This window comes from Macaca fascicularis, chromosome 5 (assembly GCF_037993035.2).
Source record: "Macaca fascicularis isolate 582-1 chromosome 5, T2T-MFA8v1.1".
NCBI lineage: Eukaryota > Metazoa > Chordata > Mammalia > Primates > Cercopithecidae > Macaca > Macaca fascicularis.
Window position 1 is genome coordinate 55,566,596 of NC_088379.1, and position 12,804 is coordinate 55,579,399.

Consider the following 12,804-nt stretch of genomic DNA (forward strand, 5'->3'; position numbering starts at 1 on the left):
CCCTTTCCATCCCCAAATTCTCTTTCAGGGGTGGGCACTACTATCTCCCATTTTTCCCACTTTCCAAGACAGTCCTGACTACAATGGACATCGCTAGCAACAGACTCGCATCCTACAGCTCATAGGGATTCTGATTAGTCTTAATCCTGGACTCTGAATTTCCACTTTTTATTGCACCTAAAATGCTTGCACAGTCTCTACACGCTTCTGCTCTGAATCCAGCATTCTGGGCTGCAGCCCTGTGCTTGACAGTTTGGTTTTCTTAGGATATAGACCTTAATATCAAAATGTCTAGTCTTTATTGTCATGTGCAAAAATAAATGGCTCACCTAGACCATGCCACAGGGAGCACAGCTACTGACTTGCTGTGCCCCACTCCACCCTCAATCCACCAGACCGAACAGCTGACATATTGGCGTCATCCCAGACTGAATGTGCCTGCTGGATACTGTGATCTAGACAACTGAGCACGCCTCCTCCCTGCCCCAAGACAAACCTGACGGCCAGGTCGACCTCCCAGCACACTTTCTCACCTTTCCCATTTGCCCAGTAGCATCCCGGGATCCACCCAGTTCAGCCCTTCTGAGCTGAGGCAACAGCTGGTAAAGGCAAAGCTCTACAAGTTTGTCCCAGAGTTTGAAAAAGTGGGTCAAGAAATATATAATAACCCATTACCCAGTAAATTCTTCTCCCCAGTCTCTAGGCTCTTTGGTGGTGGAGTCATTGTCTCCTTCATCTTTTTCTGTATTCTGAGCATTTGACCATTAGTAGGCACTCAAAAATACACATTTGTTGTCTGACTAGATAGATGAACATAAATGTCTGGTTCCAACATTATTCAAATTTTAGACTGCTTTCCTAATTTTTTTTTTTTTTTTTAAGATCTGAGTTCTAAAATGAGGAAGAAAAAAAAATCCCATCTCCGAAGGCAACTGATCTACTTTAAGGTTAATCTCTCTAAAATTTTGTGTCTAGGGCTGACGGCAAAGGTTCTCCACAGCAAGAAGCAGGACAAAATGCAGACAAGAGAAAGGAAGTCTTGGAGTGACTTATTTTCAAAACACTTTTTGCTATCTTAAGAAGAAGTTCTGAATGCATACAAAGGTGCTATTATCATCCCTTCATTCTTCATTAATATGAGAGTCTGAGATTTTCAGGATTTGCAAGAGTATTATTAGAAGTTCCATTTCAATCCACAAGTATTTACTAAATGCCCAAGGGGAAGCAGTAACATGAGTTTCCAGACATGAGACAAATGTCTCCTATAAAACAGCTCATAATCTGAGGACAAAGAGCCCCCTTAAGCCTGGTATGAAGAGCCCCGGCAGCTGCCCAGTGATTTCTGAGGAGTCCACAGGAGTTTCACTCACCAGCACAGTATCCCACGAGGTTAAGGAACTGCTCTTCCCTGCAGCTGGTCCTGCAGTTACCATTGGTAAGAGAGACGTGAGGGTAACAGGAGATGCAGTCAGACTCCAACGGCCCACGGCACTGCCTGCAGGTTGGGTGACATTCTGGCAGGGGGACGAAAACCAGGATTGGAATTAGCAGCTCAGCATGTATATGTGTGAAGTATTTAATGCACTCCACAAATTACACTAAGAGCAGACCTCCAACTTTAATCATCTTTAGAAGATTCCTGAGCAAGCCTGGCACAGCCTTGGACCTGACCTAGGGACTGCATTTCTGATGTCAAGGTGACTACAGCCCGTGAACACAATACGGAATCTAGAACTATAAATATGTGAGCCATCGGCCACACATTCCAGAGGGACCAGCATGATCATCCCCATCTGTGTAATGAAGGAAGTTCAAATCATAGTCACAGAGCAGAAATACGAGTGGTAAGACTTCCTGACCCTAACATACCGTGACTCAGAGAATGAGTGGGACAGGGAGAAGAAGGGGACATTTTGCTTCTCAGAAATTTCTAGCAGATGAAGGGGGAATCCATGCACAGCAAACTATACTGCAACTTCTGTCTAGAGTCAGTGGCCATCCAGGCCCTCCCTTCAAGCCACCACCACTGGGATGCTTATTTTATCAGCAATACTTAATTAAAATACAAAAAACAGAAAAAAGTCCTCTTTCTGGAGGGTATTGTGAGCTGCCTCTGAAGTTCAATTCCTTAGAGGCAAAGTTATGCCAAAGCAATGTCTTCTCCAGAAAAACCACCAAATTAACAAGAGGTATGACACTGAAACAAACCAAGTGAGTCACGGTAAGGTGTAAGCAATAAGGATAAGGGTGGCAAAGAATCAAAGGCGGCTGCAGCTGCAGCTGCACTGACGCTGCCAAGGCAGCAGCAGGAGCAAGCACATGGAAGCAGATTTAAGAACTTCTCTGTCAAGGGCAAGGAGGTCTAAGCAGGTCTGAGTCCAACAGGAGGGGATGTGAGGGGCTGGGGCTGGGTAGATCTTGCAGGAACTGATGAATTCCATCCTGGCACGCGGCTGGTGGGAAGCAAAGGCACAGATTTCGAGTAAAGTCAACTGCCTCTCGATTCTGGCAAGAGGCCAAGAGAAGATTGGAGTGATTTAAGGAAAAAAAAAAAAAAGCAAGCAAGCAAGAAAATGAACTGCTGATTAGAAAGATAGCACTCTCGCCCCTTCTACATTCCTGAGGCTCTCAATGTTGAAAGCGCTTGTCCAAAAGATATAGCATTCTCTGGATGATTTCCAACACCCAGTTTTTCCTCCCTATCAGAATATTTCCAGTGACCTGGGTGCCCTGCTGCTCATGGTACCATCCATCTGCTGGCTTCCAGCAGACAGAGGCATGGACTGAGAAGAGCTAGAGCTACCCAGACTTTCCTCCTCTAAACAATTTTATACATACAGAAACCAGCTGGGCTAGGATGAAAGCACCTAAGGATAGAAACAGCTCTCAAGGGCAATCCTAATGACAAAGAAACCAGGAACATTCCCCCACTGAGCTTGACAGAGTATTTAAAGTAAAGCAACTCACCAGGGGACTGCAGAGATTAAAAAGACACTTAGAAAATGGCAGAAAATTCCAGAACAAATGTAATATTGATCTTCAATCATCAGCTAAATTTGTGTTCATTCTAAATTGCTTCTTTGAAGTTTAAGGCTAGATTAATGTAACAAATATTAATTTACTTTAAAAACATGTCATAAGTTCATTATATTTACTGACTCCAGAAATACTTGCAATATAATTTCATATCAGTGAGCTTTTTCCTATCAGCTGGCCCCAACAGTCTATTTTTTAGAATAAAATAATGATAGAATGTTTTTTTTTCCTGTATATACAAAAAAAAAAACCAACAACACCACACAGCGCTACAATAAAGTCCTTAAATTTTAGTATTCCGTCAATCCCAACAAAATTCTGTACTAATCCCAACTAGTAATTTTCAGAATCTCTGTCACTGAAACATAAAGGTGATCTTAAAAAACACACTGGACTGACATGTTAAAGTAAGAAGCAAATACCTCCATCTCCTTTTGCTCTATTCTGCTGTAGCCCGGGAAAGTGGGGCTGGTAAGTGCACAGTTACCTGTGCCAAATGCTTGATTCCATACAAGTACATTAGCACCAAGGTAGCTTGTCTCCATGATGAAGATCATCAAATCCATCCCTAATTTTGTGCATAAGCCATTCCTCCACTGAGAGGTGTATTCTATTCCTTCACCCACTCAAATATGGGTTATCTTGCTTTGACCAACAGAATATAGCAGAAGTGACAGTGAGGTTAGGTGATAGGCAGCTTGTAGTTTCTGCTTAGGTCTCTTGAAATACTCATTCCAGGAGAAGACAGCTGACACATAAGAAGATGGACTAGCTGAGATTGCCATGCTGTGAGGAAGTACAATTAGCCACGAGAAGAGGCCTCATTGAGTAAGAGATTGTTGACCAACCCAGGTGACAGACATGTCAATGAAGAGCCCACCTGCAGGATCTGAAGAAAGAGCTGCCCGGCAATCCTCAGAACTGGGAAATATAACAATTGTTGTCTAATGCCACAAATTTGGGGTGGTTTATTAGGCAACAATTGATAACCAGAACAGTACCTCATTAAGAGGGAGAAAGTAAAAGATCTTCCTAGTGTCCTCAAGTGTCCCAGTTGCCAAATTTCATTTCTTATGTGAAAGGAAATGGAGTCAGATGCAGTGACTAACACCTGTAATCCCAGGACTTTGGGATGCTAAAGAGGGAGGATTGCTTGAGGCCAGGAGTTCAGGACAAGTCTGGGAACAAAGTGAGACCCTGTCTCTACAAAAAGTTAAGAAAAAATTAGTTGGGCATGGTGATGTATGTCTACAGTTCCAGCTACTTGAGAGGCTAAGGTAGGAGGATCACTAGCGCCCAGGAGTTCAAGGCTGCAGTGAGCTATGATCATGCCACTTCACTCCATCCTGGATGATAGAGTGAGAATCCATCTCTTAAAAAAAAAGAAAAAGAAAAAGAATAGTATGCAGCCATGAAAACAATAAATATACACATACGTATCTGTACATATAACTTTTTATCACATAGAAAATTGCTTATGACTTTATATTTTGAAAAAAATATAAAAAAGTATAGCTCTAATTTATTCTCAATTATGTAACAGCATGCATAAAAAGTAGGTCAAAAAGGAATCTATCACCAGGGTAAAACTTATTGCTTCTAAGATGTGGCATAATCAGTTGTCTTTATCCCCAAACCCCCATTTATTTTTCCTAGTCTGAACTTTCGATCCCTCTACAATGAGTACATATTTTTTTAATAATCAGAAACATAAACTTTAAAACTTTTTTAAAAAGCCACAGGCTGGGTACAGTAGCTCACATCTGTAATCTCAGCATTTTGAGAGGCCAAGGTGGGAGGATCACTTGAGCCCAGGAGTTCATGTCTAGCCTGGGCAACACTTTTTTCCTACAAATAAGAATTAAAAAATTAGCCAAGCATGGTGGCACATACTAATGGTTTCAGCTACTCATAAGGCTGAGTAGGATTGTAGTTTCTGCTTAGGTCTCTTGAAATACTCATTCCAGGAGAAGACAGCTGACACATAAGAAGATGGACTAGCTGAGATTGCCATGCTGTGAGGAAGTACAATTAGCCACGAGAAGAGGCCTCATTGAGTAAGAGATTGTTGACCAACCCAGGTGGTCAACAATGAGGAGGATTGCTTGAGCCCAGGAAGCTGAGGTGAGGTTGCAGTGAGCTGTGATCACACCACTGCACTCCAGCTTGGGCAACAGTAGAACCCTATCCCTATCTCTCTCTCTCTCTCTCTCTCTTTTTAAGCCATAGCAACAAAGACTTATGCTGAACTAAGTTCTGGTTCTTTTAGAAAATAAAGGTCATTATTTAGTCCATGACAGGAGTTATTTATTCAGATCATTGTCTTCCAGGCAAGAGAAGACCAAGTTCAGAGTTTATTCAAATATTATAGTCTCTATGGTAAAGCCAATTCTAATGTTTTATTTTCATGCTTCCTTATTGGAAGAACTAAATTTTACTTGTTCCCCTCCCTCTATACTTTGAACCTGCAAGTTCAAGACAAGGATTTACAGCAGAATCTTAGTCCCTGGTATGACAAGGTTCCTAATTACAGTGTCTGGCTACGCTCTGAAGACAAAACAAGGGCATAGGCAATGTGCCCCAGCATGTTACTAATTCACTCACCTGTGCAACTACCTTCCTGGTGAAAGTAGCCATCTGGGCACTGGGAGAGGCACTGCCCATCCAACAGCACATGGGAAGGCCCACAGTCTGTGCAGTTACGTGGGCTTTTCCCTGCACATCTGAAACAGGACTGGTGGCAAGCTGGGGGAAAGATAAAGCAAAGGAGACAATCAGGAATGCCCCACAAGACACAGATGGTAACTCTATCTCTCCCGTTAACATTCCTGGGTCAGAGTATGTTCTGTACATTCACTTGGTTTTCCCAGGGACAGGCCGCATATCTCTCACACTTCTCTCTAAAGGCAGTCTCCTGGAAAGCAAGCATTTGTGGAACCCAGATTAAGTAAAGCACAAGTGCCTCAAAACAGAAATAACCATTTGCAGAATCATACATTTCTTTCTTCCTAAGTTCCCATTCTCAGAGAATGTGAAATAAAAAACAGGAAGCCGGAAAACAGTTCTCCCTCCCTTGGGACAGCTCTCTATCACTAGATATTCTGCTGCTTATCGGGTTGCTCAAATCAAAGAGAAAAGCTGGTGAGAGCTTCACTTATTGATTTCACATAGGTTTATAAAGTGCCTACTCTGAGATGGAGACTGGGCATACACAGATGAGAACTGCCCAACATGTTGAGCTGCTCAAACTAGTTGCTACAACAGACACCCAAGCAAGCTACTGAAATAGAATGAATGAAAGACAGAGTGTAGCACAGAGAATAAGAGCATCACATCATAGCTCTATGTGAATTCGACTAACTCATTTCTCAAGGCTCCTGCTTCCTCATTTATAAAACAAGGATCCAAACAGAACTTATTGCATGGGATGTTGTGGACACTAATTGGGCTGATGAATATGAATTCTTAGGATAGTACTGGACACACAGTAAGGGCTTAATAAATCTTGGCTATAAGCATTAACCTTAAGTGCTACGTTAGAACTACCCACAGGTGAAAAGAGAGTAAAGGCAAACAGAAAGAAAACATTTCTGCTTGCTTTCACTGGACCTTTAATGATAAAAGGGATAGTTGCATGACTTCTCAAGAGTAGCCATTGTCTTAATATGCCTTTTTATTATCTATATTTTTGATTCTTTGACATCTGAAACCAAGCAGATTTTGGAGAGACTGACCCTCCCGGGGCTATATTCCTGGAGATAATAAATGATTTCCTTGGGAGCATGTCTTTCCTATGCAAACTAACTAATCCAAAACTCACACTCCCACCACCTCCCTTATCATACTCTTACACTCCAGGCTACTATTCTCCTGCCTTGGGGTCAGGTACTAGACAACTAGAGACAGTCTCTATACCTCACAGACCACTGTAAATTATCCCAACTAGCCAATCCTAAGCCTGCTTACCCTACCTCACCCATCCCTTTCTACTGGCGCTAAAGTCTCTTGCCCATGTTTCCCCCATCACCTCTGCCTCCTGACTGACCCTGGTGCTCCCCCTTGTGGCTCTTTATGCCATGGAGTGCCCCTTCCTCTTTGGAGCTGTGAGTAACAAACTTTTCAATGGCAACAGTCTCCTGATCTTCTGGCCTCACCACACCGGAATAATAAAAACTACGTGTTAAAACAACCAGCCATTTATCTCCAATCATTCATTTGTCACTGAGCCTCAAGTAACTTCAAGTACTGGGGATACAATGATGAGTAAGACAAAGACCTGGTTCTTCATGCAGATAACCCCATGCATTTCAGGCCATCTTCTGCCCAATGGACAAGATCCACCAGACTACAGAGACACCCTCTGAGTACATTCACTGTGCCTCAGCTTGGAAGGACCAGAAGTGATTTTACACCACTGAGATCTCCATTGCCACCAACCCCTAATAAAATGTAACATAGAATCTTTAATATATATATGGAGCTAATGTTCAGCTAGGACATCCTGGTTCATCAGTACTGGTGGTTAAAGTATTGAACTACTTCCATGGAGGTTGGTATATGGCTGTTGCCCTAAGCCTTCCAGTGCTCTGCTGCAGCCTTGACCCCACCCCTAGCACCCTGCCCCACTCATAGCCTGGCACCTACAGGCTAATACCCATACCAGGAGACTCCCAGAACTCTGCTCCTGAACTCAGGTCAATGCCATTCTCACTGGGCAGTGCTCATGCCTTACTGGTTAATAAATATTTTGATCACCGTCCCTGGATATACTACAGAGTTTTATTCAAGAGTATTTTTTACTATATGATAAACAGAATCTAGAGATCCATGTTTTTAATTAATGTTCTTTTTCTCAAATTCAATTTTATTTTTTAAGATTATAAAACAATCCTATTAGCATAAGTCACAGCTAGGAATTTTTTCCCAAGTATTTTCAGACTCCTCTTAAAATAATGAATAAACTGATGTTTAAGAAAATATTATTACAAAAGAAGGATATACATTAGTGCCTTATTTAAGACATGTTTAACACGAAGTGAAACAGTATGTAAAGGAAAGTGAGGTGGCAATACTTTAAAACACAGCTAAATAATATTGTTAACACAAAGCTTTGTAGGATAATATGGGGGAAGCATCTTGAAGCAACACATTTTTGCACGCCTAAATATATGTCTGATGATATCATTAGGTTTATATCAGACTTTACAAGATTGCTAAAATCCCTAGCTCTTCCTGTTATACGTCTTTAATCAATAGGAAATCAAAGTGTATCACTGTGGAATTGAAAATTGGAGAAAGATTAATTAATGCATTATGAGTACAAACATTTCATTTCACTTGGTCACAAAATGAATGAAATAGTCTTACTCAATGTGCATAAAGGTTATTTTTTGATTATATACAATGGGAAGGTAAAGAGGACAAACAAGTTGAAAGGCTGGTAGGCCAAGAAGTCCAGAAGAAAGTCCCTGTGCATCCACTAGATTTTAGAAATAAGCTCCCATGAACGTTGCCACGACAGTCTTCAGAAGACTTCATTGGAAACGTTTAAGAACTAACTAGATAATGAACTAGTTAGTTGCTGTGGGTACAGAGGGAAAGGAATATGCTGGAATATACTGGATGATGATCCTCTTAAAGTATTTTTTTTCTCTATAATGCTCTGTTTCTGCAAGTACAGACATTAACATCTGCATCCTTTAAAAAAAAGAGTCATGAAACTTCAATTCCGTGCTGGTTTTGGAAATATCGACACTATTTCAGTGACTTATATGAGGCTTAATCATTCTATGGAAGCTGATTTCATAGCAGGAGTTCTGTCTGAAGTCTAACATCCTTCAAGGAAGACTGAACCCATTACAGACCATATATGGGAGATATCTGAAAGAAGTTCTATGAATAATTCCTCCGTGTAATACTACATTTTTAGAGACTGGCTTTCCAGTTAATGGCTAAGTACGTATATTTCTGAAAAAGCATAAGTGAGCTGCTTACGCACTAAAAAGTGTCCTTAGGTGACTATAAAGTCCAGTCAACCTGACCTCAGCAAACACTGTACCTGAAATAATTAAACATATCATTTTTTATTCATTCTATTTTCCATGTATATTTCAAACAACCGATACTACTGTTTTTCTTTTTTAATGATACAAAAAAAGTGATAACGTGTCCCTACTTTCATATCATACAAACTTTCCTGGCTTTTCATGTCAAAGACAAATTTTGAGGGGTGCTTCTCTCAAAATATGATGTAGATATCAAATTCCTCTAGACTCACAATGGGAGTACTGTGATAAAGGCTAAAAACTGAAATAAGTAAACTTAATCAAAATTGATCTCCCCCTTACCCTCACCCTCCGTTTCCTTCTTCTCATTACTTTTTGTTTGTCGTTTTTTCTTGGTGAAAGAGTTTTGCTCTGTCACCCAGGCTGGAGTTCAGCAGCATGATCATAGTTTTCTGAAGCCTCAAACTTCAGACCTCCAGCAATCCTCCTACCTCAGCTTCCCAAACCACTAGGATTGTAGGTGTCAGCCACTGTGCTCAGTCTTTTTTTGTTTTCTTTTTTAAATGAACACGATTTAACATCCCCAATCTCTTATTCTGACTAGATTAGAAACTCTTTAAGAGTAAAAATCATGTCTTTTTCATCTCTATGATCCCTGCAGTGCCTATCACAGTCCCTTGTCCCTGTCATGTCATAAATTCTCAATAAATGTATTTCTGATGACTAAATGGGTGGCCAGGTAGGTGTGTGTGCTGGGGTGGATAGATGGATGGAAGCATTGGCATCATATTATCTAGTTCTTCTGTCTTTGAAAATTTCTTTCAGCCTCTTTCTCTAACCACCTCATAAATATTGAAGTTTCTCCCAATTCCACCATTTACCCTTCCTTTTCTTACTCTTGGGCAAACTTTTCCATAGATTTAATGATGACCTCCATGCTAGTGAGTCCTAAATTTATGTGTACAGCTTTGACCTTTATCCTGAACTCTGATCACATAAATCTACTACCTAGGAGATATCTTTTGGTGTTTCAAAAGTATCTTATATTCCTCACTTCCAAAATACTACTCTGCATCTACTTCTAAGCTCATCCCATATCCACTTAATGTAAATTGTGGACATCGGTCCAAAACTTTACTCACTATCTATCCCCAACCCCACATCCTACTCCCCTACCTGCTATTTCTTTTGTATTCCCTATCTCACTTGGTAGCTCCACCATTCACCAAGTTACTCATGCTGAAACCTTGGAGTTATCCTACACTTTTACTTTTCTATCGCCACAACCCATTCAAGCTCTGTTGATTTTACTTCCTAAATCTCTATCAAATCTATCCCACCTTCCCTCCGCCCCTTAATATGGACCTTCAACATCATTCATGACCTGGGTTAGTGCAGCAGCTTCCTAACCGGCCCTACACTGCTTCTGCCTATTTACTCGCCACACATCCACTGGATAGATCTTCATAAAATGTGAATTGACCAAATTATTTCCCTACTTAAAATCTTTTAATAGTTTACCCATACCAACAATGTGAACTCTAAACTCCTTAGCACAGCACATAAGGACTTCATGTAACGTCCCACACACACCCTGCATCTCAGCGTCATTCTGCACAATTCTCCTCTCTGGACTCTATACTACAAGAACACCAAACACATTGTACTTCTCCAAATATGCCTTTGCACTTACTGTTTTCTTGGCCTAGAATGCCCTTTCTTACCTTCTTTACCTGGTGAACTCCCATTAATCCTTCAAAGGCTTAATCATGGAAAGTTTTCCCTCTACAAATCTTTCCTCACTACCTTCTCTCCTAGACAGAGCCCATCTACTTTGTGCTATTTCAGTCCCTTGTGACTGCTGCTATTACAGCATGTGTCATGCTGTTTTAATTACTTGCTTAGATGTCAGTCTCTCCTACTTGAGCATAATCATGCTTTCCTTCAGGCATGGTCTGTAGCTTTTTCATCTTTCTCTCCCCAAAGCCTGGCACACCCATGCTATAAAAGCAAGAAGGGGAAAGTGAAGAAGGCCGAACGTTACCAGAAGGCACCTATTTGTATAGCGCATGTCAGCACTCTAGGGACTACGTTAAAAGGCATTGCTTAATATAGATTCCATATGCTTAATCCAATTAATGGAAGAGAATTCCAACTTCATAAATGGTAACATACTCTTAAGCTGTGCAGGCAGACTCCTGCCCACGTATTTCTTTAATTAAAACTCTTTGCCTTGAGGCCTTTGGTGAGTCGTAGCAACAACTAAATGATCAAAATACACAGAGCATGCTTTATTTCTTCCCATTCACCTAAACCAAGTTAATTAATTGACCAAAGTAACTGGTGAATTATTTTTTTAAAAATCTGATACTAAACCTTTAGCAATTTTGTGCCATTTTGCTCTGTGCAGTAAGACCCAGCCCTAGGAGGCTAGAAACATTTAGTTGCTGAAATTCCCCTGATAAATCCCTGACCAAAGCTCCATCAGCAATCTAAGTACAATGAAAAGGCAGGGATGGGACTGTTGGGATATTTATTACCTCTGCATTCTTTTTTAAAACACCATGTTTCTTCTGAGATAACAAATTAGACAATGTGTAAGTAAAACCCGTTATTGTTGTACAGAGTTCATTTTTAAAGTAAAAGCTTGTAATTTCTTCAAAATTATATCATCTTTAATCCTCACGCTGAACTGTGTGGAAACTGAAAGACTCCATTATTAATCTGCCACGGAATTGGGGCAATTACATGGCTAATCTAATCGACCTGACTATGTTCATATTCAGTCCCAGTCACCACTGCCAAATTGTGTAATGGCGACTGAGCTCATTATTAATTGGATGGCCTGGCCTGAAATTAAATTGTAAAGCTCTAGTGTGACATGCCAAAAAAAAAAAGGAATCTGAGCTTAATAAAAAGAAAGTAAGTAAATACGTTCTGGGCAACTATGTCCTGTATTAGAACCCAGGATCCCTCATTGCTAAATCATTCTTTATTTGGTTCCTCCTAAGCATCACTTTTTTCATCTATAAAGCAGGAGTAGATATATGCAAACTTTCAAGATTTTCAACAAAATTATTGGTTGTGAGGACTTTCTAAACTATAAAGGGATATATACCCACATGTATGTGTGTTTGTGTGTGTGTGTTATATAAACAACTGTCCGAATTTATGCCATAAGATTAAAAGTAGTAATCTCAAAATGAAAGGGTTATAGGTAGTGTTGACAGATAAACACAAGACACTCGATTAAATATGAATTTCAGATAAATGATAAATCATATTTTAGAATATCTTTTTTTTTTTCTGAGACGGAGTCTCTCCTGCCGCCCAGGCTGGAGTGCGGTGGCGCGATCTCCGCTCACTGCAAGCTCCGCCTCCCAGGTTCCCGCCATTCTCCTGCCTCAGCCTCCCATGTGGCTGGGACTACAGGCGCCCGCCACCGCGCCCGGCTAATTTTTGTATTTTTAGTAGAGTCGGGGTTTCACCGTGTTAGTCAGGATGGTCTCGATCTCCTGACCTCGTGATCCGCCCATCTCGGCCTCCCAAAGTGCTGGGATTACAGGCGTGAGCCACCGCGCCGGGCCTATTTTAGAATATCTTATGCAATATTAGAGATATGCTTATACTATAAAAATTATTCATTTTTTAAAACTTGCTAAAGCCTGAATTTTTATTTGCTAAACCAAATATAGTAATAGGTATTCTTTTTCTCTTTTTTTCCCCTTACCTGTATTTTTTAAAGTTTCTATAATATGTATAA

The 12,804-nt window shown here is 40.7% G+C and overlaps 1 protein-coding gene across 6 annotated transcripts in view; it reads right to left on the bottom strand.

Moving 5' to 3' along the window:
• Positions 1–12,804, bottom strand: part of FRAS1 (Fraser extracellular matrix complex subunit 1) — a 449,074-nt gene that overhangs the window by 204,501 nt on the left and 231,769 nt on the right. For 5 of the 6 annotated variants that reach the window (XM_045392441.3, XM_005554975.5, XM_065545064.2 and 2 more), the window contains 2 exons: positions 5,641–5,781; positions 1,371–1,514 (listed from right to left, as the gene is read on the bottom strand). In XM_045392441.3, the coding sequence (XP_045248376.2) occupies positions 1,371–1,514; positions 5,641–5,781 (285 nt within the window). The remainder of the gene's footprint in view (positions 1–1,370; positions 1,515–5,640; positions 5,782–12,804) is intronic. The other variant, XM_065545065.2, reaches the window with a different exon arrangement.